This window comes from Scatophagus argus, chromosome 11 (assembly GCF_020382885.2).
Source record: "Scatophagus argus isolate fScaArg1 chromosome 11, fScaArg1.pri, whole genome shotgun sequence".
Lineage (NCBI taxonomy): Eukaryota > Metazoa > Chordata > Actinopteri > Scatophagidae > Scatophagus > Scatophagus argus.
Genome location: NC_058503.1, coordinates 13,643,232 through 13,669,399, shown reverse-complemented (window position 1 = coordinate 13,669,399; position 26,168 = coordinate 13,643,232). Strand labels below are relative to the sequence as shown.

General features: G+C 39.9%; 1 protein-coding gene across 1 annotated transcript; it reads left to right on the top strand.

Moving 5' to 3' along the window:
- The first annotated feature begins 906 nt into the window (after positions 1-906).
- kcnj3a (potassium inwardly rectifying channel subfamily J member 3a) lies at positions 907-24,879 on the top strand. The gene is made up of 3 exons (XM_046404864.1): positions 907-2,649; positions 3,530-3,746; positions 21,533-24,879. Exons 1-3 carry the CDS (start codon positions 1,972-1,974, stop codon positions 22,126-22,128), a joined length of 1,491 nt encoding a protein of 496 aa, XP_046260820.1. The 5' UTR covers positions 907-1,971; the 3' UTR covers positions 22,129-24,879.
- Positions 24,880-26,168: the final 1,289 nt, after the last annotated feature.

Sequence of the window (26,168 nt, the reverse complement as noted above, 5' to 3'; positions counted from 1 at the left end):
AGTATATTCTGGCACTTAGATCATCAACAGATGCTGCCTGAACTGACAGCAGAGTGTTAAAGAAGAGCGCTTTCATATCCACAGGAGATTGTGTGTGATGCCAGTATGCACGTAACCCTGTCTTGTGTCTGACTATCAGGCTTGATTCAGAAATAAGGAGGTTGAGCTGAAGGACTTATTCATTTTTTGTATATTTACTCTTTCCGGGTTGAATGTGATCAAAACTGAATTGATGCCCAAACTGCTTTGCTGCTGATACGCCAAACCTCTGGCTAAAACTGTTTAACAAGTGAATTTCAAAGCCGCAGTGATCAGTGATTTCTTGATTAGGTGATAATTGTTGTTTTAGCGGGGAAGAATATTTCCAGTTCATCACAATACTGAGAGGAGATGGAAAGACAGAAGGGAGAGGGGTGCAGAGAGAGGTGGCGGTATGTTATTCATCCTGCCTCATGTGTGTGTTTGACAGACAGCATGTAAGCCTGTGTAACCACGGTGTGGGTGTATTCCTCTGTGGCCATGATGTTGGTAAAATGATGAGTGAATTCTGAGTGGTGCATCCTGTTCGCAGCTCTTTGCCCCCCCATCATGAGATCTAATACATTTTACTGTGAGTATCAGCAGCTTCCCCTGCAGAACTTATCTCCTGTGTGCAGCATTCGTGGAGTAAAGTGGGTGCAGTCACCCATTGGATGGAAGTGGGGTCATCAGTGGCTCTTAGCACAGGTGACCCAGAAAATCAAGCAGCAAACAGGATGCATTTGTAAATGTCCACCACAGAACTGCAGTTACGTATTGTAGAGAAAATCAGAAAACACATTTGTTCTGCATTATGAAGCCAGCAGCTCAGAGATAAACGCGTAAAGTACTATAATTTTCAGTTTCTATTTTTATCATTGCTTGAATTTAACAAAGAGCCAGAGGCCTGTTCGCTCTCTTGTTGGAGGCTAAAATGTGGCGTACAGTGTGATCAGCTGAAAGTCATCGTGACATCTTGGCGGCAGCTTTACATATTTGATCACTTGGAAGGGAAAAAAAAAACTGTCAAATCAGGCAAACCCTCTTCCCTCCTCCTCCTCCAAATTGTCTGTCTTTGTAGTACCACTAGGCAACAGTGAGTGCATCACTGGAAACGTGGAAGTGCGCAGGAGCCGCGCAGGGAAATCGAAGGGAAAGAAGGATCTAAGCAGCCAAAAGAGCATCTGGTGGATCTCTACCGCTGAACCGCGAGAATCCTGTCGACATTTGTCTAAGAGAGGGAAATAGGTGCCCGAAAAGAGCCTGGCAATCAGCGTCGATGCGCGCAGCCAAAAATGACGACAGTGGGACAGTGATTTTCTTCCTCCAGCTCGTCATTTTTTACAGTCATATGCTTGGGCGCAATTCATCTCCTATGTATACAGATCGCAAAAGACGGACTGGAAACCGAATAACCTCCAACACAGCAGCAAGTGCGCACAGAGGCGTTTCATCCTGGAAACCGCTTCCAGCGACTAATTACGCAGAGATATTGGTGTTTTATGGGCCGTTAAAGGATTTTGAACTTTCGCATGAAAACTTACTTTGTGAGTACATTTTTGAACAGGTCGATATAGCCCCAGCCTTCACTGGCGATGAGTAATCCACGACGCAGCAACTGATAAACCTGTAAAACCTGGACTGCGACTGGCGCGTTTGGATACCTTATCCTGTGCGTCTCTTATTATTTTTTTCATGGCTTCTATCTGCGGGCTTTGTAAACTACTCGTCCATTGTTGATATTTCATGGCTGTAGAGTGTAGCAACAGTGGTGTGTGGCGAAAAAGGACGGTGCAAGACTAACTGGGGCGAAGACAGCGCACTTTTATCGCCTAATTTCTGAACAGGAGACATTGCGCCCGGGCATTGACGACTGCAGCAACTACAACCCAGACTTTTTTTTTTTTTAATCATTAAATCCTTTGTTACTTCTTTGGCTGCTGTCATCGTAGTATGTCTGCACTTCGAAAGAAATTTGGGGACGATTATCAGGTAGTGACCACCTCATCTAGCGGGTCTGGATTCAATCAGCCTCCCCTAGAGAAAAAGAAGAAGAGGCAGCGGTTCGTGGACAAGAACGGGCGATGTAACGTCCAGCATGGGAACCTGGGTGGTGAAACCAGCAGATACCTCTCAGACTTATTCACAACACTAGTAGATTTGAAATGGCGCTGGAATCTATTTATTTTCATCCTCACCTACACAGTCGCTTGGCTCTTCATGGCCTCTATGTGGTGGTTCATCGCGTACATCAGAGGAGACCTCAACAAAGCCCACAATGACAAGTACACTCCATGTGTGGCCAATGTCTATAACTTTCCCTCAGCCTTTCTGTTCTTCATAGAGACCGAGGCCACTATAGGATATGGTTACAGATACATCACAGACAAATGCCCCGAGGGGATCATTCTCTTTCTTTTCCAGTCGATCCTCGGATCGATCGTCGATGCCTTTTTGATCGGCTGCATGTTTATCAAGATGTCTCAGCCCAAGAAAAGGGCCGAGACTTTGATGTTCAGTGAACATGCGGCGATTTCTATGCGAGATGGCAAACTAACTCTCATGTTCAGGGTCGGCAACCTGCGTAACAGCCATATGGTCTCTGCACAGATCCGCTGCAAATTGCTCAAAGTAAGTGATGCTACTTTTAGTAGGGAGGCATCCAGTATTTTTGCTTTGTGCCCATTGTGTGCCTCGGCCTAGTCCATGTTCTCCTCCATTCCCCTTTTTAAAGAAACTTATGCTGAAAGGCCTACATACTGACATTTAAGCCTACTCCCTAAATGTACATGAAGCTATGATGCCTTTGAATGGACTTCATTGTCATTTCTAAACATTTTGCACTGCGATGACCTTAGCAGTCGTTGGCCAAGCTATGGCACACAAGGGCTTTTTATCTATTTCGCAAAGTGAAAAATAATCCATCAAGTTTCACCACAACAACATGCTCCCACTTCAGACATTAAGACGAACATGTTGTGCATATGCTCATTTTTAAACTGGTTTAAGACGGTGTGATGAAGTGGTAGTGTGTTGTTACAACTTGGTGTAAATGTACTGCTGTAGGAGAACATCAGCCATGGATTTCCTTGCTGTCCACCTCCTGACTTTAAAGTCTTTATGATATACAATATAATAACACAGCAACATGGTCCTTTAACAGCATAAACTCAGAGCTCAGTTTTTAGGTTCTGACACAGTAGATTATTGAAGTGATATTAAGAAACTGAACCAGTCTCATTCTTTAATTTCAAAGAGGATCATTTTTAGACTCACTAGTACATCAAATCAAATGCTTAAGTGGATATCCTTGCGGCACAGATGCCCCTTTGGATGTCATTTAAGCAAATTATAGTAATTTCTCTGATAGACAAATGATTTGTTGCTCTGATTGCACATAAAATGTGAAAAGCTCACACAAAGGCTCTTGATAAGCTGTAGATAAATCTGTCTTAACCTTCCTTCCCCCACCAACACCTCTGTCTTTGTCTCTTCCTGTACGCTTCCTTAGTCTCGCCAGACGCCCGAAGGCGAGTTCCTTCCGCTGGATCAGTTGGAGTTGGACGTGGGTTTCAGCACCGGGGCAGACCAGCTCTTTCTCGTCTCACCGCTCACGATCTGCCATGTGATTGACACCAAAAGCCCCTTCTATGACCTCTCCCAGAGGTCCATGCAAACAGAGCAGTTTGAAATTGTGGTGATACTAGAAGGAATAGTAGAGACTACAGGTGAGTGACCTCAAACGCTTTCACAGGCCTGCTGTTTCATTGCATGTTGTGGCTGCAGGCTAAATGTCCAGTGGCTGGGGATGTTGTCTTCTTCTACAAAAACATCTTGTGAATAATACCGAGCTCTTTCATAGGCATTAACAGACGATATCCAAATGGACTCACCATTGAGCTCTCGATTGCATGTTACTGATTTTTGTTTGTGTGGCAATAATGCAGAGAATCAAGTAACAGCAGCGTTTGGCAGGTATACGTCATAGTTGATTGATTTTATTTTGCAGCCATTAACTGAGACATTTGTAAATCTATGCTTTAAAACCTTCTGGGTTTGGAGAAGTTGAGGCAAGTTTTCAAGCTACGCGCGAGCATCGACCACTTCCGAACTACAGCAGGTCACAAGGCTATATACATTTTCTTTTTCTCATCTGAAACACATTTCATTCCTCCGCCTTTGTGCCCGTGCAGCACCTACCTCCTGGCTGCTGTTCTCAGAGGGGATAATAATTTGCTTTCTAAGGTCCCTTTGGAATTAGGGAATTCCATTTCTTCAAGATGAGTAATGCCCCAAGTAAAATTCCTCTAGTGTGGTCATTTTAAATTCAACCGTCTCTTTGACACAGCTGATATAGTGTGTGGAGAGCTCCTTCAGGGCTTTAGAGGGAACAGTTGTAATGGGTTGGTTCAGGGAAAAACGCGTATGGAGATGTGACAGAGAGACTCACAGGCTGACACTGCAGACAGCAATTAGCAAAGATATTCCCTTTCTAATGGACAGTTTTGAAGGTCATTTAGTGCAGCTTTCTTTGAGTCTTTGTGGTTGAGATGTAACTGATTCTTCAGTTTATGACGCATATGGTGCATGTGGATATTAATGTTTGGAGCATCACTATTCTGGCGATTGTGTCAGATTGTTGTCCCACAACATTTGTTCTGCTCGGTGTCTGAATGCCCAATTCTCTCTAATACAGCCTCTTGCTTTGTTTCTTGTTCTACTAATTATTCATTAGTTAATAATCAGTAAACACGTGTTGTAAAAACTCAGAATCTCGAGTTTTTTTACGGGGGTAATTGTAACATGCAGCTAGTTAACCTGAATCTGCCTGCTGTTGTGTGCAGGTTGCTTTGGTGTTAAGATATGAAAACATTCAGTGTGTCAATGTGTTTGAATTATCATATATATTAGCAGAGATTTATGGCATTACAGTGACTGTCTTCATTTCTTCATTTCTAATCTCAGTTTTAATCAAACTAGCTTGGGTTGTTTTGCTCCCCTTTTTTTGCTTCACAGAAACGTCTGCACGGAAGAGCAGTTGTGGTTATGTGAAGTTGGCGGAAAGGCTGATGTAGAAACAATCTATGGTTAAAAATTTATGTACAGTGAAAGTCTAAATCCTCAGACGCTTTCATTTCTGGCCAATGTAACTCTGTTTCCATGGCAACCTCTTCTTGAGTATTCAGGATTGCAGCACTGCACCTAAACTTAGGTTTTTTTATTCCTATGGTATAGGAATCATAACACAGTTTCAGTAATAAGCCAGGCAAACATGTGATGCAGAGAACATGAAGTGAAATTGCTTTGTTGACAGCATCACCTGGTATTAACGAGGATCTCTTCTGAAATATGAAAAAGCGCACGGAGGCGTTACTGTACTATGCAATGCTTGCCAGAACAGGTGATACAGCAGAGGAAGAATCAGATGAAATATTTATGAGGCTTGTTGTTTACTAGCGAGGAGGCTGCCCAGCTCCCCAGATTTATGTTTTGTTTTTTGTTGTTATTGTTGTTCTTGTTGGAAAAAACAAGGAGTGTCTGGAGTCAAGCTACTCTCCACTCCACCTTAAAGTTACACCATTACCGACTCTTTGCCCTTCCTGCTGGATAATAACAGACACCACAGTGTACTGTTTTTGACACAGTAACTTTTTGTTCCCAGAGAAATATTTCGGACTGACTGAAGTTACACACAAGAAAAGAAAAGCGCGCCTTGGAACAGAGCATGTAGGAGTTGTGATTTGTTCCATTTTGCTGTAACCTCTGACAACCTCTACACTGTATAAAAAGACATGAGCTGCTCCTCATTCCTTGTGAGTAGGAGCCCTGTGTAGTTTTGATCAACAATTGATCAATACCTTAGTATGATGCACGTTCCAAATGAGACATTGTAGGATGTCTGCTAGCAGCTTGTTATCTTCTGGAGTAATGCCAACTGTGGCTTTGCGGTATCGTGTCAGTTTTCTAACACAGCTGCGGGAAGATGTTGTGTTGCTGAGGATAAATTGGCTTTACATCACGTTGCAATTAATGTAGTGTACATTGCTCTCTGACTGCTTGCCCTGAATAACAGACTAGCTGTAGGGGGCAAAAAGCACAAATAAGAGGCCCGCAGTAACAAGATTTGGTTGAGTTAACAACAGTAACAGATATAATGTCTAACAATCGATACGAGCAACACAGTCCGGTTACTACGGCGTGGCTCCGTGTGTGAGCGATTCGCCAGCTTGTTTCTTTGTTGATGTGAATCTCATCACAATAACACCAAGCTGAGTTAATTCTGCTATATTTGTGCATTGCAGGCACGACAAGACTTTAACACTGCCAGAGTGAAATACTGCAGCCCAGCTGATACTGGATGACTGTGTCTAGCACTAATGCCAATTAATAATAAGTACAATGTATGCAAGAAAGAAATTAAAATGAGGTTTTCATGGAGTTGAGACAAGAATGTGTCGAATAAGCATATTAGCTCTCACAGAGTCTGCAATGCAGTAACATCCGCTCAGCTCTGATTTGGTCTGCTGGACAAAGTGATCACAGTTTCTGTTATCTCAGTGCTTTTTCCTTCATTATTAACATTATATTTAAATGCTCTTTATGTGCAACAAAAAAAAAGTTTTTAGGAAATAAAATGCACAGTATGTTTTTTATCACTATAAAGATAAGTTTGGCCTAACAAAATCGCAAAGCATTTTGAACAATTATGCAAAATGTTCACTCGTGTTTACTCCACAGTGTTTGCTCTTGCAATACAGAATCTGTTTTTTAGCAACTCAAACACTTGATCTTGGCTGAGTATCAAAATGTCAAAAAGTGACTTGAAACACACAAAGTGTTTACTTTATTAAATCACAGTCTTTCCCTAGCAAACTAAAGTACTTTTGTTGTGACCACATGAAGGAATACGACTTGCCGTACATAAATTTCACAGTCTGAGAAAAACCAGCTTTCAACATATTGGTGGTATATTCGGAGTATATTCTGTGAATGTTAGCCAATGACAGCTAATACAGTAATTTTCAAAATGGGGTCCGAGGACCTCCAGGTGTCTTGGGGGGTTGGGGGTTCCATCGACTTTCCAGCTTAAGAAAAAGAATTATTTATTTTCATTAAAATTCCATCCACACCAAGAATAATAATCATAATGCTAACGATGTGAGCAACCACACTGATGAAGAATAACCTTCTATAAACAGTGGCATCAATCACTCGCTGTGTGCTCCAGCTGTGTCATCAGCTCAGCTGTAGTTAAATGGATGTTTATGACCTGTTACTGCATTGTACATTGAACAGAGAAACAAAAGAAAACATCAAAGACAAAAGCACGTACAAGTTATAAATTTTATTTATGAGTCAACATCATTTTAAGGGTATCCTGGCAATCATGAAATCGTGTTAACTATAAGCTTTTAGTGAGTTGTACATCACAATGGGCAACATTGAGTGATAAGAGTAGACCATCTAAAATGTGCTTCCTAAATACCATCAATCGACATACATAAAAGCGGTTGGCTGTCGCTGAAAAACGATATTATAAGCACCACATGGAGGGGTTTTGATTGGCTGTCGTGCTGTGGCCTCCACCATCCACTTGAGTTAGAACACTTTTTAAATCAAGTTATTGTCATAGTTATCATTATTGGGTGTTGGTCTTTAACACAATGACAGAATGTATGACTGTTTAGGTCCTGGGTTTCAAACTGAAATTCTTTTCAGATGAGCTGGGACAAAAAGTTATTGCCTAATTTTGCCTAATTTACATCAATTTAAGTAAAAATGAAGTAAAAATATCTGAAAACCACCGAGTCAAGACACTAAAAGGTATTACAGGTGTTCTCACTTAAGCTTCCTAATTGGGCCTCTTCTCAGGACTGACCGGGTGAGAAGCTCAGGACAGGAAAACGTAACCTGTTGTCATTCGTATTGGTCCATCTCATTTGGTGACATGATGGGATTCCCACACAGCTTCAACCTTCAACCGGCGTTTTGATCAGACAGAGCTGCTGAAACACATGTATGTTGAAATGCTTCTCACACCAGATATGTTTACTGGGCAAACCTGGAAAAGTGCAGCTGTTACTGATAACATTAACGATGGCTTCACTCTAGTCAAGTGTTTCCGTAATGCTTTAATGGTAGCAAATACATCAGTTCAAGTTTTAACCACTTTAAAAGAAAATGGGCAAAAGAAAATTATTAGAAGTTCATCGAGAGCTTGTGACACTGATTTTCCAGCTTGGTGCCATCATTGTTGGTGAAAAAGAGGCTGCAAAGAAGGTGCCAAACCTGTGTCAAACCTCAAATGGTGGAAGGCAAGGTAGAAATGTGGTGATAATATGTGTCCCATGTATTAATTTAGAAAGGTTTAGAAAGGTTACAGTCACACACATCTGATGTTTTCCACTATCAGCATTTTCAGTCTCTGCAGTGGACAATAAAACTCACGTGCTTCATGTGTGCTTTGATTTAACTGCTTGGTCTGTTTCCATTACATTAACTCTCTAAAAACATTTTTGTGCATATTTTGAGTTTTGGTTTGTTTTTTTACATTTACAGCATTTCCACTCAACTTTTTTCATCAGCAAAAAATGTGCATAAAATCAGCAAGCCAGCATGCAAGGAGTTCAGCCATCATCCTTTATTGTTATCATTATTTTTTTACCTGTGCCTTTCTTGTGGAGATGTGTCAAAATGTCTTCTGTGAAAAAAGGTCTCTTCTAAACATACAAAGTTTATCATTCACATGTGAAAAGCAAATTGTGAAATAACAATATATTAATAGCACTGCAGGGTCATTTTCACTGTGCCGCTACAGAGCTGACAGTGACCTGACCTGATCATCTGCTTCAGAACTACTACATGCAGTCTTAAAATACATGAGAAGTTTAGATAAGCGTCCCATTGACACCAGTAATGCTGTTCAACACTACAAAGGCTTAAATACCAAGCCAGAGGCAATCTGTTCATTAGTGGAGCTGATTCTCGAGAAACCAAAATAAACTGTAGCTGCCAGTAACAGACGTTAATGTTCCTGCATCCGCGAAGCTAATCAGTACATTGCAACTAAATTCATGTCGTGATTTTCAGCGTTGGATTCGTACGTGATACAGTTAAACCACAACTCTCTTGTCTGAAAACCTGCAGCCCCTGCACGCCGAAGATCAAATGCGTGTTTGTGTAGTTTAAGATGAGGCGGTTTTCACATATGAAAAAATAATGAGCGACTAAGATAAACGAGCTGATGATTTATTTTCATGGGGAAATTCATTTTCTGAGGACAAAGTCTGTCAGCACATTAGTCAGTCCCTGACATTTTGTGTAGTGTTTGGGGTCTAACATGGTGGCAAAACACCACCATCTTCACAAGCTCTGCAAAGTGTTTTTAAATTCATTCATCAGCTGTGAAAAGCAATTATACATAAACCGTATCATCGGCATAAACCTTTTTTTCAGATTGATGTGACTTTCATACTAATATGTGGTGTGTGATCATTACACTTACTTCATGGTAAACTTAGCTTTTTTTGGTGTGTGTGTGTGTGTGTGTTAAAATGCTTGTATTTGGTTGCTCAGAGAGTTTTCAGTTAAATTTTGTTTCATTGCTCTGGTGACACAGCACATTTGTACCGCAGGCAAACACTCTGCTTGCTGAGCTAACTAATAATTTGCATGTTTGTAAAAGATTCTCCACTGAACGTATGTGCTGTGTGTGAATCACAGCATCGCATTCATCATCTCTTGATTTGGTTATGAGGCAAATTATGGTTAAAAAAACAAACAAACAAACAAACAATAAAAACGTCTGCCTCTTCTACTTGATAAAGTCGGGAGTTGATTTTGGTTGTTTTCATAGGTTTCTGTCAGCCCCCTCTTTTTCATACTGCTGGAAGGTTTTTCCTATGATTCACCGCTATAGAATAAAAAATAGAATATCCCAGCTATCTGCTCGTTTTAAAGTGAGTGTGGGTGGCAGGGGGTTGGTTACATATAGACTGGATCAACTGGTGATGTTTATTCATGTGTTTTTGTGTGCATTAGTGCAGTATGTGCAATATAGAGGAGCTTTGAATAATAACCCATATGCTTAATATCTGAAATCATGCAAATCTATTTTTAAACGTTGGGACCTGTGTTGTAGTTGTAGGAAAACAAGCAGAACATGTTATGATTTGAATTTCTTGTTAATAGATGGATCTTTAAGATACATGATAAAATATATTTATCTGTTATAAAAAGGCACTAAAGAGACTCTTGCCACTCAATCTTAGTAAATAAAAAAAATCACCTGACCTGTGTTGTGGGAAAATTATTTTTCTATTTAATACTAGCGTTAATTAATTTATTGCTGTTGTGCAACAAATATACATGAAGTGTATATTTAGAAGATGAAATTTAGAGTATTAATTGCGTTGATGCGGATTCTGTGTAGTAGTACAGCCAGCCAGCATAATTAATTGGCAGCATCCATTGCCACTGATTAGCTGAGCAGCCAATGTCGTGGCCCGATCTGTATTTTATCATCAGCAGCAGTAATTGAAATGAAAATGGAGAGCTTTCTCTTGCGCCGCAGGCCTAATAGTTTCAATCATACGAGTAAGAGACCGTAGCCCCGGAGATCTCGGGTCGCCTGATGTCCGGAGCTTCAGAGCTTAGGCAGTAACAAGCGCAAGTGAACCCTGCATGTGAACCAGCTGTGAAAACTGACCATAATTCATTCTGAATCATTACACTGAAAGTGCGTCTTCTCCTCCTCGCCACAGCCCTGCAGGGTCAAAGGGTTAAAGTGGTTTCAGTGGGGAAGGTAGAGCTGAAGATCAGGTGAGAGCAGGAGTTTCCAATTAAATCTAATGTGCTCAGAGTGAGAACTCAGGAGAGAAGTGGCAGTCCCTGCTGAGCTCCACCTGCGATGAGCCCCGTGTTTGGATACCTTACAGCTCTGTTGTTGAAATGTATTCCATGCTTTTGACTTTATTAATGTTTTCCATTCTACCCGCCTCGGATATTTCAGCATGACAAACACAGCTAATGATTTCAGTGCCACAAAGAGGTGCAGAGACATACAGGGTCTGGCTCTCAATGCAGTCATGTACCGATTCTGTAATCTTTATTTAAACAACACAGACAGTATGTTGTTGGTAGGTTCATCAAAATTCTGAGGCATTTACCAGTGGTGGTCAACTAAAATGAATGAATAATTTAGATGAGGATTTCCATTTTCTGCTAGTTTTTAGATGAATGTTAAACTTATAAAAAATAAATTACCCAACTTATATCAAGTGGTTAAATTAGCTTCACCTTCAGTTTTGATTTTTTAAAGTTGAGGCACATTTTTCTGTACTTACACGCTTTTACTTAAATGAGATTTTTAACGCAGGGCCTTTATTTGTTATGGAATATTTTTATATTGTGGCATTCCTACACATTTCTTCATAGCAGCACGAGTATATATTTGAAATCAGTTCAGAGGGTTGGTGATGTGGTACTTGATGCAGGCTGCAGTACAGGAAAGGACAAAATGTCATGAGGGTCTTTATAATCTAATGCGATTACAATAGCCCCGCAATGGATATACTAACTGCCAGATGTCGGATTTTCTGAGACAGACTGTCAGAGAGGTGTTAGTTCAACAAACCCTCCATAGTTATATTTTCAGTGTGGTTCAGTTCGGTGAACTTGTTTACCTGTGGAATGTTCCCAACAGGTGTTTCCTGAGGAGAACCCAACTCTCCCAGTCTTTTGTTGCTGCTGTCCCAGCTTGTTTGAAACATGTTGCTGGCATCAAATTCAGAATAAAAATATGTTTTACAAAAATCTGCAAAACACTTAATACTTAGTACTGTTCTAAATTAAGTACATGTCAGAAAGGATTGGCAAATTATCACATTCTGTTTTATTTATTTATTCATTGTTTTTTTTTCACAGCATTCCAACTTCTTTTGCAGTTTGGATTGCATGAAGTATTGTTTTAAGACTCTGTAATTTGATGACATTAAAAAGGTGGTGATGATATTTTGGTGTCCACTGTATATTAGCATCTGACCATTCTCCACGGCATGAAACCTGCGTTAGCTTACATTTTGTATCAAGTAACTGAAATTAGCATTAGTGATTTTATATAAACAAACACGGATTTTGTATGAACACCTCTTTGAGATTTACCTCTCATATCTATTGTACATACAGTAATTGCACTGGGGATGAACTCCACATAATGGGCATTGCAGCGAACCAGCTATGACATACTGGATTCATTATCCCTTTTAGATGAACTGTGCTGGCTTCCCGAGGGGGAGCACGGTAATTGTGTCTTTAGGGATTTGTCAAGTCCCTGTTGGATGGCAATAAATCACTGGTAGAGGAGGTGTGGCAGCAGACCTGGGGTGAACCCGCGTGACGAAAGCACCAGAAATGTATTCCCCAACAGTGCCCGCAGTCTTCTCATCGTGCCAGGAATAGTTAGGAATAATTGACGAGGTCTCGGTTGCCTTTGTCTCAGAAGACATCTCAGAAGACGAGCATACCATGTTGTTGAGAGAAGGACGCTTTTTTAACAACACAAACTGTAGACCTTAATGTTAATCCCCGTCTCAATAAAAGGATGGACCCTCGGGGCAAAGTGTCACATTAATTGAAATATTATTGTGGCTCCACATGTTTAAGAGGTTATGAGGAAAGTTGTGATGCACTTGCAGTGTTGGTCACTGACTGCATTGATTGGTGGAGCTGCAACCGTCCCTGAAGTGCAGGTGAATCAGTCCCGTGTCCTAAACGCAGTGCCACAAGAACATGTTGTCCTCCAACAAGAGTCTCCTCTGGGAAGTCTCTTAATGTTTGTGTGGCCTCAGACATGCTCGAGTTCACTGAAATAATCTGCTCTGGAGCTCAAGCGACAAACTTGTTTTAAAAAACCAACCCCCCCCAAAAAACAGCGATTCTTTCTTAACAACGAATTGTCTCTCTTTAGCACCATCTCAGTCTGAGATCTCTTGAAGCTTTTAAAAAAACCCTCTTTTGTCTCCCCTCTTTCAGCTGTAACTCCTCTTCATGGCTTAAGTAGATTTAATAACCGAGATCAATATGAGATTACAGCTCTCACTCATTCAGCCTGTTTAATGGAAGGAAAATGGTTTTCTGATCATTTCTGCACTCAATATATAATAAAGAGTAAATCATTCATAGCCCCGGTTGGTTTGGACACATCCCCAGTGTAATTTTTCCTACATGACTAGTAGTGGTTGTTTGGCCTAAAGGAAATCTATTGATTGTCGCTTTGCTTAGCTGATTCTCTTTACAGCACTATTCAGAATTGCCTTCACTTGGTAATATGTGCTCTTCTGGCTGCGTTAATGGCCTACAGCCATATGTTCCTTCAGCCTGCCTGACACCCCACCTTGTGTGGAGATGGTTGGCAGCCCCTGCTCACATTCCCTTTCCTTCGTTCCCTTTCCAACTGCCTCCACACTCAAGCAATTGCCTCAGCATCCAGGCTCTCCCCTCCCCCACAGCAGTACACTTCTCCTGCCTTTTCCCTCCGTCAGCTTCCTCCTTGCTGTCATCGCTCAGCCGATGCTGTGTTTATGTGGAGTAAACCTCCAAACTGGAAGCCACCTTCTCAAATGGATCACACAGTGGATTAGTATTAAACACAGGGAGGGGACCTGTTTCTCTCTTTGAAAAGTCAAACTGTGAAAAACAGGTCACCGAATGCGTGTGCATTTTTCTACACTTTACCACTTGATGGTCACCATAGAAACAGATGATCAGACAGGGCTTCTGGTCACAATAGCAGTGTCTGTTTCAAAATGAGACTTTGCAAAAAAAAAACAAACAGTTCTTTTAAAGATACAATTTGTTTTATATCCTTTGTAACACTTTATTAAAAACAATAAAGAGACAACTGTGAAAAGCCAAACTACTAAGAGCCATATTATCCAGACCTGTGAACTTAACTTTCTTCTCAGTAAAGACTCCAGCTTCTCCATTACCACATTCAGCACCACAGCTTAACGTGCTGCAAGGCCGATCCTAAAAGAAGACAAATGGGACAAAAATAATAAAAAAAGAGGAACCAGTTAATTAATTAGTTGCTGTTCTTCCGAGTCCCTCGGCGTCGCAGTAGCATTTTGTGGCTAGCCTTGGCCGCAGTGAGCGGATGAATCTTGGACGATGTCGTGTGGTGGTGCTCTGTGTGTGCAGCGTCCAGAGTCTCATGCTTGTTTTTGCTAGCATTTTTCTCATACATAACACTTGAGCTGTTTCCACAGCCGTGATAGACTGTCAGGGGACTTTGCTGACAGCACTGCACTGGTGAGTGAGTTTGCTTTTGTGTGTGTACGTGTGTGTGTGTGTGTGTGTGTGTGGTTATTTGAGTGAAAGAGAGAGCCAGACAGAAAGAGAGCGAGAGAGAGAGGGAGGTTATTTGTGATTTTTGTCACTAAATAGGTTTTGTTAAGAACTATTCGACGCCCACCTTCCTTCTTCAGTGACTCGCATTCGTAGGGTTTATCTAGAGGAGTCATTTGAATAAACCTTCATTTTCACATAGAAGTCAGTTTTGAGTGTCATTTGCTTGCTTGCCTGTGGGCTGTTGAATCATACAATGGCACTTTTTTTTCCCCCTTAAAAATCTAGATTGAGACTCTGCCTAAAGGGTTTGACGGAGCTGTGATGAATAGAACCTCTGCTCTCAGGTCCGCCCCTTGACTTAACTCTGTCCTCGGTGTGTCAAGTGCAGATCTGACTGAGCCAGGCACCAAACGGACATGATCCTCCAGATCCCACAACCTGGATGAGCTTCTTTTAGATGGCCGAGTCTGTGAATACCACTCAGGTTTTTCTTTTTTTCCCTTCAGCTACTATCAAGAAACACTGGCAGGCTGCCTCTGACTTTACAGTGCTTTTCTATTCCGGCCCCCAAAGAACCCATTTTATCTTTGCTGTCACTCCGCTGAGTCTGCGGCTGCTTCACTTTGTTAGACCAGAGAAGCAGCCAGCTCTGTGTTATCAAGGAAAAGTGCATTTATTTAGAGTCTCAAGCTGAGATGGCTTTTGGGCATCTAAATCTCAAAGTTTATTCCAGCCTCTTTTAATATTTTGTTTTCAGCCCTTTAGACCCAACTGGGAGTTCTGTGAAATATTGCATACACTGTATAGAGAAGATACAGTAATTCTCAGATAAGCATCCCATCTCAGTGCTGTGTAGTCATTTCCAAAGTCCACTTAAAGTTTTTTATTTATTTATTTATTTTTTATTTTTACATTTGGATTATGTTTGGACATTTCATAGAAAAACATGTTTTTGTTCATGAGATGTGACAGACCTGCAGAAAATGTTTCCTCTCGTCCTTCCCTGCTGAAAAGTATGAGATGCATATTTTTTTTTAATATCTGACTTGAACTTGTGGATTCAGCAGAGGATTATTCTAATGCTGCCCATGCTGTCACATGGATATCGCATACAGCATGAGAGCAGTAAACTGAGGGACTTCTGAAGGGATTTGGCTCTTGTGTAGGATTGGCCAGTCAGAAAAGATCATAAACCCCCACGCCCTGTATACAGTATTCATAGTCTAAGATGTCAGCTCCTATACTTTGATGTGGAACTTTATTTGCAATGTGTCGGATCGTATAATAAAAGATTAAATATAGCTGTTCAAGTGGGACTGTTACAGTATTTTAAATGTTTCTTTCATGGTGCAGCAGCTCATTTTGTATTTAAGGACATTTTACTCCGGTACTTAGTTCTGTTACTTATGACAACAGTTGGCTAATTATATCTCCAGCAGACCCAGAGCAACATTCACGCTCGTGTATCAGGCCACCTGGTGCATGTGCATGTCCACTAGTCTCCTTTTAGCTGCTCTCCACCAACTCTTAAATATCTGGCTCTGTAGCGGAAAAGTGTTGTTCACCTGCTAGTAGCTCATGCTGTCTGCTGTTTGGTGCTGAGCAGGTATGTCCATGATGGGTTTATCAGGGCTTTTTCCTTCCTGCTGCTGCTGGATACGATGCTGGTGGGAGCGGTTAGAGTGAGTCAAAACGGTAAAGTTGTGGGCCATAAAAACAAATAATCACCTGAAAGACGTGGAAAAGAAACATCTTTAGGTTGAGGGAAGCTGCAGAGAGAGAGTTTCTCAAGGCTTCTCACAACAAGCAACCTGTTTCCCATGACGCTTTATATCTGCAGTTCCTTTTTATTATTACTATTAATTTTTAATATAATATAAGAGCAGCTTTAACTAATTTTTTGAATGCAGGACTTCTACTTGTAAGTAATGATTTATTTACTGTAGAATATCCCCCTTTACCTGAGGAAAGATCTGTGGCATTTTGAAGCACATGTATTGCAGATAATAAATTAAACTGAGCTTTCAAAATAACTTTAAATATTGATAAATCTGCTAGCATGAGAGACAGAAAAAGATTTCACCGTACAACTGGTATGAAACACAAGAAGCTGTAAGTCTTTATTCGACCGTGAAGCATGTGTGATATTGGTAAAACATCCAAATGGGTGGTACAAAAGCTCTCACTGTGCTGATTCTTTCTTTAGAATCATTTGAAATGTATTGATATTGGCACATAGTGTGTCACAGAGACGAACAGACAACCATTTACTGAAAGTGTAATGGATCCACAGACTTATAAATTTCTTTCTTAATGGTCTGAAGGAGGAATTGTCTCCTTCGTCGATTGCAGTGATGTTTTTTTTTCCTCCTGGTTTCTTCTGCACTCTGGTTCCTCCTCAACACATCATTGTGGTTTCACTGTATTTTTTTTTGTTTGTGAGTTGAAAACTGAATGAATCTTATTGTGTGTCCATTGTTTTTATTGTGTTGATTCGAGTTCGTCCTGCAACAAAAGATTAATTTGATCACTGACTAATCTGACAATGTAAAATGTCTAAGAATAATTAAAAATGGCCGCAATAAAAATCCAGAATCCAGCATTCAAATCTATTTTATTTCTACAACAAACACCCCAGAGCTCAAAAATGTTTAATTTACTATCATATAAGGAAAAGCAAAGCAGAAAATCTGAATGTTTTAGAAGCTGAAACAAATATTTTGATTAAAAAAAAATAATAATTAAATGGTTAACCAGTTATCAGTGTATTACATTTTAAAGCATGCACATACCATTCTTTTTGTTTTTGGACTTTTAAAAGCCAGCAAAAGATTTGATGGATTTAATGCTCCCAGAGGCTCCTCAGAAAATATTCTGCTATGTTTAAGGTCAGTACAACCATTTGATTGAACTGAGAAATGCAATGCAAAAGCTGATAACTGCAAGAAAAACATTTCATTCTTCATGGGTCATTAAAAGTTGGTGTTTTGGACACAATGAGAACGTGTTGACACAAAATAGCAGTTGTATGTCATAAAATACTGCTGTGTGATTCTCACGGTTTTTGGCGTTAGATAAAGCAGGTGTGTAGCATCCTGGTGGTCGAGTGGTTAAAGATGCATACAGTTTAAGCACGATGTTTTGGTTTTTGTTTGTTATTCCCTGCAGGGTGTGTGTTTATGACACAATGCTCATATGATACCGAATGCTGAATGTTTACTGTAAGAGCGATCGATGATAGAGGGAGATACAGATTGTATTTTTTATTACTTTTTTTTAATTTCAGTTTCTTTTTTTTTTTTTCAGGTCAGTTTTGTTTCAGTTAGTGTTCACTGTGTGTTTGCTCCTTTCATTTTAGTTTCAATGTGAATGTTAGAATGAGGTTTTAGATTCGTTTTTTATTATTTTTGCCTTTTGCTGTTAGATGGAGGGTGTTTTTTAGGGTTACAACTCAAACACAACACTTTGTGTATGTGCAAAACAAAGGCAATATGAACTGGGCTTTTGCTTCATGTTAAGCCACTTTGGTCTGACTACAGACAAATAGAAAAACCGTTTTGGACTGTCTGGATTTTTCACCGTCGTGATCCTAGAGAGAGACTTTTGTTCTGTGTTGTCACTGTTACTTTTGACCAAACTCAGCAGTGAAAACATTTATGGCTGTCGCATGCTCACATTCCTACAGTTTTGTTTCCATAGAAACACAGAGTCCTGGGCAGGCGTGTATTTTAGAGTTACATAAGCCTCTACCAGTAATACGAAATACACACCGATATGGGTATTCTCATTCGACTGGATTCCTATTTTTAGGAATTGTGTTCAACTGGAGAAAATTTCAGTATCAGGTTTTATTATCTCATACTGCTATTTTTGTCTGTTTATCTCAGCTCTTTGTGACCGTCTTCATGTCTACCGTATTCTGCTAAGTAACGTATAAATTTCTATCACAAATCAAACTGTGTTGTACGAGGCTCACAGTTCATTACCATCCCTGTGCCCGTTAAAACCATGTGCCATATGAATGTGGGTGTTGCAGAACAGCTGGTCTTTAGCAACACAAATGTACATATGTGATGTAACCGTGTCTATAATTATCCGTGGTTCACAGGCATATTCCCTTGAATAATGTATGTAAAATTAAATATATTTTATTTACCGCAAGCAAGCAAGTTCAGTGCACAGATAGCGTTGTTTGATTTTGAGGAAGGGGTACAGTTGATTAGACAATTCACATCAGTGAGATTTTGTGTGAGTGTGTGTGTTTGTGTGCGTGTGTGTGTTGAGCAGCTCTAGATAAGGGGGGAACAGGTTCAGCCTGAGGCCTGCGGGGTTCATGGCTTTCCAGAGACAGAGGTCTTACAGTAACTCATACACCATCTGCAGCAACAATAGAGCATTATTAATAGATGTAAGACGAAGCTGTTTGGGTCTTGTGTATTATGGAAGCAACCTTTCGCCTTAGGCACGCTTTTGTTTAACTTGTTCCAACCTTTTATTTGTCCCTATCATGCACCGATAAAGTTGCTACTGTTGTTCTGTATGTATGTGTGATGTCCTGTATTTACTGCATGGACATCCAGTTAACGCTACAGTATTGACTGCACTATTTAATAAAGCATGTATGAGTTAGATAGACGAGTTCGGCAACAGAGAGCATTTTAGACCACAGTTTTCTCACAATCTGATGATCAAATGGTGATTGTATATGTTTTGGCTGGAGGCAGCCTAAATGGCTAAAAACACAATTAGATTTCCATTCACACTTAACTCTCAGTCGCTTTGGCCCTAAAGTTGTCATTAGCTTTGCTCTCTTTTTCACTGCAGCTCACTTCCATATGCCTAAAGGCTCCACGACTCTGAAGCAATAGTGCAGAAGTAATACTTTGAATACCCCAAACGCACTTGATGTTCAGTCTCTTGCACATCTGCGATTGTGTACAGAGCTGTTATCAGTGCATTGTTTTATGACCTTGGGAATCTGGCTGAATCACAGATGCCTCTAGTTCCTGTGATGACATCCTCGCCATCAGCAGCGGTGTCTCACTGTGAATGAGAGCTACATCTTCGTTTGGACCCAACTGTCGCTGCTAGAACAATATTAAACTGGTAATTAAAACATGCGATAATAAACCACTGCACATGCTGATTTCCTAAAGGATTTCAACAAGCTGTAACATGAGTGCCCTCAGCCATTCCTCTGCGCTAAAACAAGCACTTTTTGGACAATTTTGCCCTTTGTTGTCGATGTAAACCTAATTATGGCTCCTCTCTGCTCACTTTCAAGAAACGTTACCTGTACTGAGATGGACAGGGTTTTGCTGTGAGCAGTGTAGTATGATAAAGGCAAAGGCAGCTAAGCATCCAATAACTTTGGACAAAAAAAAAATGTTGATCATTAATTCAGTCCTTGTTATTTTGCTAATTGCATTAATTTGTTTCTGAGGACGTGAGTGGAGGTTTTAAGCAGGGATTCAGTTCAGAGGCCCCTGTGAGGCCCCTTTAGTCAAAGGGTATCATAATCTTCTATCTGTGAAACAGAATATTTTGTTTTCATTTGTAATCTCCAAATGACAGAATTTAAGGCTTCAAACAAAATGGTCACACTCATTTTGACTTTTCTCAAGCTGAACAGTGTTATGTAACTTCTCTGTGTGTTTATTTTTTTGTGTTTTGGATTAAATTGATTCCCTTTATTGTGTCAGAAAGCAAAAAGAAGAAATTTTAGCGTGAGCCGGACCTCCTGAAGCGTTTGCCTGCAGCCGTTACTCCTGTGGGTTTGCCTCTCCAGCAATTTGATTATCTTAATCCTCCATCTTTTGCAGCTACTAGCTGAGCTTAAGGTGTGGATTGAATTGTTAAGTAGCATAAGAGGTGGTGTGGGGAAGACCTGATTTTGTTTTCTTACCAGGAGCTGTTTTCTCTGCTAACAAAACAGGACAAGCATGACTTTTTCTTCCATTAAATTCTTTAATCAGCCTTAACTTTTTTGTGCATTCCTGTGGAGCCTCTTGCAAACAAAACTACATAAAAAGTAAATATGTTGATGTAAAATTTACTCAGTGAATACATGGCAAGTGCATTTCCAGGTCCCTATATGTATTAATTTCAATTTTAATTTATTCCTACAATTTTCTAAAATTGGTAATTGGTCAGCTCAGAACAGAAGTCAACATGGACAAAACAGGCTCACTTTTCATTTCATTGGCACTGAATGCATTCAGTGTCCACATCAAAGTCAAAGTCAGCCATCACCAGAGGAACTCTGTGTATTTACTACTCATTTTGCACATGTTGACGATTTAAAACTGTAAAAATTCTTAAATTTGCAACTTTCCACATTCTACTACATCTGAAAAGACATTTTAAAAAAATAATAAAAATTTATGAGCTTGTAATTGGGACATAACACACTTGAGTGCCTTTGAATCCTTCGTGACCTCTATGAAAGACTGGCAGGTGAGGAAAGTCCATCTGGGACAAAATGAATGCTGTACATGACTCTCACTGTTGTATTTTTATATCTGTATCTGTCCTGTCCGAGTATGTATGGTGAAGATGTATAGTTTTGTATTGCATTACTATAATTACTTTGGTTTTATTTTGTGTCTTTGGAATCAGTCTATGCAAAAATGGGAAAACAAATAAAGGCCACTGAAGCATATTTCAAAGCCAGTAGCGACACAAATTTGTGTTGTAAAACTATAAATAATTAGCCTCTATAAAACACATACAGCCAATAACTTAGCTGAATTTTTAATTATTTTCAAACTTAGGCAGGAAATTGCTCATAAACAATCATGTTTGGAAGCCACAAAATCAATTAAGTTTTTTATTTAGGCAGCTGGCTCTGTAATACACTAAGTACTTGTTTATTGAGGCACTTTTGTTTGTTTGCTTTGTGATCTGAAAATGCAGGAGTCCTGGTGAATACCGCATTGTTGAGTCTTATGGAACAGAGCCAAGCATATAATTAAATCAATGCTCTGTTGTTTAATACAACAGTTGTGAAACATTTCATCCTAAAATGCTGGGCTGTGGTGACACAATGGCTCATAATTTGCCATAATGATTTAATAAGCAGCATTAATTTGTAGAGAGAAATCTGACAATTCATCTCATCTTTTCTGTGTGTGTATTTCTACCTCTCTCTCTCTCTCTTTGACAGGGATGACCTGCCAAGCGAGGACGTCATACACCGAGGACGAAGTTCTGTGGGGACACCGCTTCTTCCCGGTTATCTCCTTGGAGGAAGGCTTTTTTAAGGTGGACTACTCTCAGTTCCATGCCACGTTCGAGGTGCCCACCCCTCCATACAGCGTGAAGGAGCAGGAGGAGGCGCTGCTCCTCTCCTCACCACTCATGGCTCCGTCTCTGTGCAACAGCGGGGAGAAGAACAGCTCTTTGGACTGCCTGGAGACCCTGGAGGACAATGACAGCACCACCAAGCTGCCCACCAAGCTCCAGAAGATCACAGGGCGGGACGGCCTGCCCAAGAAGTTACTAAGGATGAGCTCCACCACTTCAGAGATGACTTACAGCTTTGGAGACCTGCCCATGAAGCTGCAGCGAATCAGCTCTGTCCCCGGTGTCTCTGATGATAAGCAGGCTGGTAAGGCCTCAAAGATCAACACAGAGCCCATGAGTAAGTCAGTAGCAGACTTACCTCCCAAGCTGCAGCGACTGGCTGGTGGAGGAGGGGGCAGGATGGACGGACACCTGCCACCCAAACTCAGAAAGATGAATTCAGATCGTTTTACATAAAGCAGGCAACATATTTTAACTTATGCCATCCACCTTTATTCCCCTACCTGAAGTCCTTGTACTATTCCTAATTTATTAATGGACAATATTCTTATATTAAAAGAAATGTAGAATATGTGCACAAATACCTTATATAAAGTAGGGTGATGGAATTGAGCACATTTGTCCCTGGATGTAGATGTACATGCTATGACGAAAGACCTCTGATATTTTTTTCCTTTCTTTCTTCCTTTCTTTTCTTTTCTTTTTTTTTTTTTTTTAGGACAATGTACAATTAGCACAATCTGGCATGTAACAAACAGCGCATGTAGAACAGAATCTCAATAATTTCTGGCATGATGTTTATTGATATATTATTTTACAAAAACAATTTCATTAGTGAATTTACTGACAGTGAAAAATTGCAGAAAGCCATATGATTTACCACGTGGAAAGCCTACATTACATGGTTCTAATTTGTGGTGACAAAAGGCACATACATTTGTTTTGAGTTTATTGCTTTCGTTGTTTAATGTAAAATTGTGGCAATGTTATGTTGATTGCATGCTCCTCTTATTGACTTAGCTATACAAAGGTAATAGACAAAGATGTTTAGCCTTAACTATATTACCTTGTTTCCATTTTCATGTTTGTTCACAGCTGGCTTTTTGGTATTTCATATATAGACTATTTTACCATGTGCAATTTTATGAATTTATTAGTTGATCAATTACCGAATATGTTGCTAGATGATGCATTTCACCTTTGAAAATGCGTTACTGACATCACATGACCCGTCTGAACTGGGCACAATGCTACGCAATTTTCACTTGCTTATTAACGTAACACTTAAGTTGAAAGAGTCAGTACCTGTACTTGATAAGCACAAAACAATCATTATATTATACCCAGTGATATTAGAAAGCATTCATGGGCATTTTGTCATTAACTGCTTAGAGCAGTAGTTCAGTACTGTGCAATCATTTTCTTTCATTATATAACAAAATCAACTTAATCTACAGTAGGCCTATGTGGCCATGCAAAACACTCCATTATAGAATTTCAACTTAGGTGTTACTGGTTAGATTTAGAGGTGAGCCTGTAAGAAAATCATAACCTTTGTCTTAAGGGCCCGTAATCTCCCTCCTCTGTGATGAAAGCAATAATCTTACAATGACTATAATCTTTATATAGCCACAGGGTCTATCACAGCCCCATGTTCATTCTGTTTACCGAATTCACGCCATGAAATCTGGTTTTCTCTAAATGCATCAAAGACATTGTATGATACCCAATCTCTTCAGGAATAAAGATTTAACATAACTGTTTAACATCTTACTACTCTGACTAGATGTAATGCATGCTTTACCCGTACAAGTCAAAAAATGTTATGAATATTCTTCCTACAGGGGGTGGTCAAAATGATGGAAAGCTAACAATACTCAGTGTAAAGAGCTGGCATGGGCATGTGCAGACGCATCTACCACCAGGTCAAGCCTGATCATTGCCAAAAACAAAGCACGTACACATGTGCACATAACAATTTTGACTGTTCAGCTTAAAGGACTAGTTTGACATGTGGGAAACACATTTATTTGCTTTCTTGCCAAGAATTACATGAGAAATTTCTATCCGTCTACCTGTCTGTAAGGTAAACATATGTAGCGACAGCCAGCAGCTAGTTAGCTTTGCCTTGCATGAAGACTGGATAAACACTATCCTGGGTCTGTCCAAATGTGAAAGAGACTTGCCAGCTCACTAATTAACACATCATATTGATCGATTAGCCTGTCTGTTGAATCAGCTAATTTTCTAATCAGTTTATTTTTCTCACACAAATACCAAAGTACATTGTAAAAGTAAGACATACCACTCTGTAAAAACATAAATTTTTTTCTTTCAATTTTTTTTTTTTGACATAATGTGTGAATTAGTGAGCTTTAGAGATAATGATAGGCAGATTTTGTTATTTTAGAAAGATCTGAGTTAGCTGTAGTTTGAGAGTTGTATCAATCTCCTCCTAATGTCATAATGTTTACAAACCTATGGAAAGCAACAATGACACTACGTACCGGAAACTTCATTCTTCAATTACTTCACAATAAGTTCTGAAAGGTTATTTTCAAGAAAATTATCTTGATGTGAATGTCTCAGAGAACATGTTCATCAACATGCCCCAGCAAAACTGATCACTCCAAATTTATATTACTGATACCAAACCTGTGCTTTCGTAGATAAATGTACCAAAACCCTGTCGAAAACCTCAAGGGCAGAGCTGCAGATGATTGTATCTTTTTAGAGTGAGTGGTACAGTCTGCAGACCTTTTCAAAACCACAAAAGATACAACATTCACAATGGATTGCTTGTACTATTTTTGTACTTTTATCTTGCCTTACTGACAACACATGCAGGGCTGCAAATTGATGTGATCTGTTTCTAAATCTGGACCAGAACTGTACCAGATAAAGGATCCCACATCGACACAGAGCCAGTGTCACTGCCAGAAGTCTTTTATCCTGGCGCTTTCATTGTTTTGATCATACCCTGTGTAATCACTGCTGCTGTTCATACTTCATGGTACACTTTTTGTTGCTGTCAAATATGCTGTGTAAATAATAACTGTGTTTCAAGAGATACCTTAAAGGACTTGTGGAGATAAAGTCAGTGCCATGACTGTAGGGATCACAGACAGTTGGGTTAATTCTGTCTTTATCCTGAGATAGACCTTTCTTCTGAATCTTTTAAATAAACCCATGGGATGGATCAGAATATCAAAACTGCTGATGGCATTATCCTCTGACTCCTCGGGAACCGGGTTGCAAATCCCTTTAGGCCTCCTTAAATAAGCATGTGCTCTTCCAGAAAACAATTGCCCTTTATAACCAAGGAGATTTTTGCTCTAGGTGTTACTTTGTGGGTTTTTTTTGTTGTTGTTGTTGTTTTTCGTATTTTGCCATGTGAGGGGTGTCCAGCTGAGCCATTAACGGATCTGCACAGAAATAGCATTTCAATACTAAAATAATTGAGTCAAATGAATTAGGAAAATGTGGGAGGATTATAGTGGGAGGCAAGAAAAGGGTTACTCAGAGTTTAAAATCTTGTTAGGATTCCAGAAAAATGTAATTCTTTGAGAGATGTTTTTATGATTTTCATTATCAGGTTTCTCGACAAATAATGGCTGACACAGACTCAGCCTGTGGCAAAGAAAACAGCTGGCACTGCTTTCTAATCACAGGACGGAACTTGAGAAGAGGAGTTTACTCAGCAGAGTGCAGACCTCCACCTCGCAGTGATGACCACGAATGATCCACAGACCATAAAAATTAACATTCTGATTAATAACAGATTGGGCGCAGGTTGGTGAAATAATATATCATTAACAAGGAAAATATTTATTACAATACCTGCAGCAATCTTCCCACTGCAGAAACAATAAGGGTTTCCCCATGGAGAGACGCTGTACTAATTTAAATGTACAATTTGTAAAGTATGGCCAGAACTTTAGTATAAAAAGATGAACTAAAAATTATCAAGTGAATACGAAGAAAAAGCAGTGTTGACAGAAATATCCACTGAAGTGAGCAAGCGAACCAGCGAGGCTCGGCCCATCCTGTCTTGTAATACCACTTTCTACCTCTAGAGGCAATAGTCTGTTAGCCTCCATAGTTTTGGGGCAGAGATGTACAGTGGCCAGTGAGGAGGAGTGAAGAATCAGTAGTCGGTGGCAGTAGAAAATAAAACAGTCGATAAAATAGGTTTTTCCATGAGAGGTCTCTGAACATACAATCATAAATGCGGACAAAAAAATATTCAGCTGATGGGTCCAGTACCTACAACAGATTAGCTACAGACACACATCCGCCCACACACACGACAAAACACACAATCTCCTCCAGGCTTACGACTGACGGAGATAATGAAACACAATTTTGCACTAAAATGAAAGCATTTTCTATGCCCCCTTTACAACCTCTGTTGAATTCAAATGGTTTCCTTCAATACCCCGCAGTCAAATCTATTCACCTTGAAAACATAACTCTAGTGAGTTGTTCAAAAAGTA

Coding starts and splice junctions, on each gene's coding strand:
- kcnj3a (XM_046404864.1), top strand. CDS start 1,972: ATGTCTGCACTTCGAAAGAAATTTGGGGACGATTATCAGGTAGTGACC. Junction 2,650..3,529: donor TCCGCTGCAAATTGCTCAAA/GTAAGTGATGCT, acceptor ACGCTTCCTTAG/TCTCGCCAGACGCCCGAAGG. Junction 3,747..21,532: donor AGGAATAGTAGAGACTACAG/GTGAGTGACCTC, acceptor TCTCTTTGACAG/GGATGACCTGCCAAGCGAGG.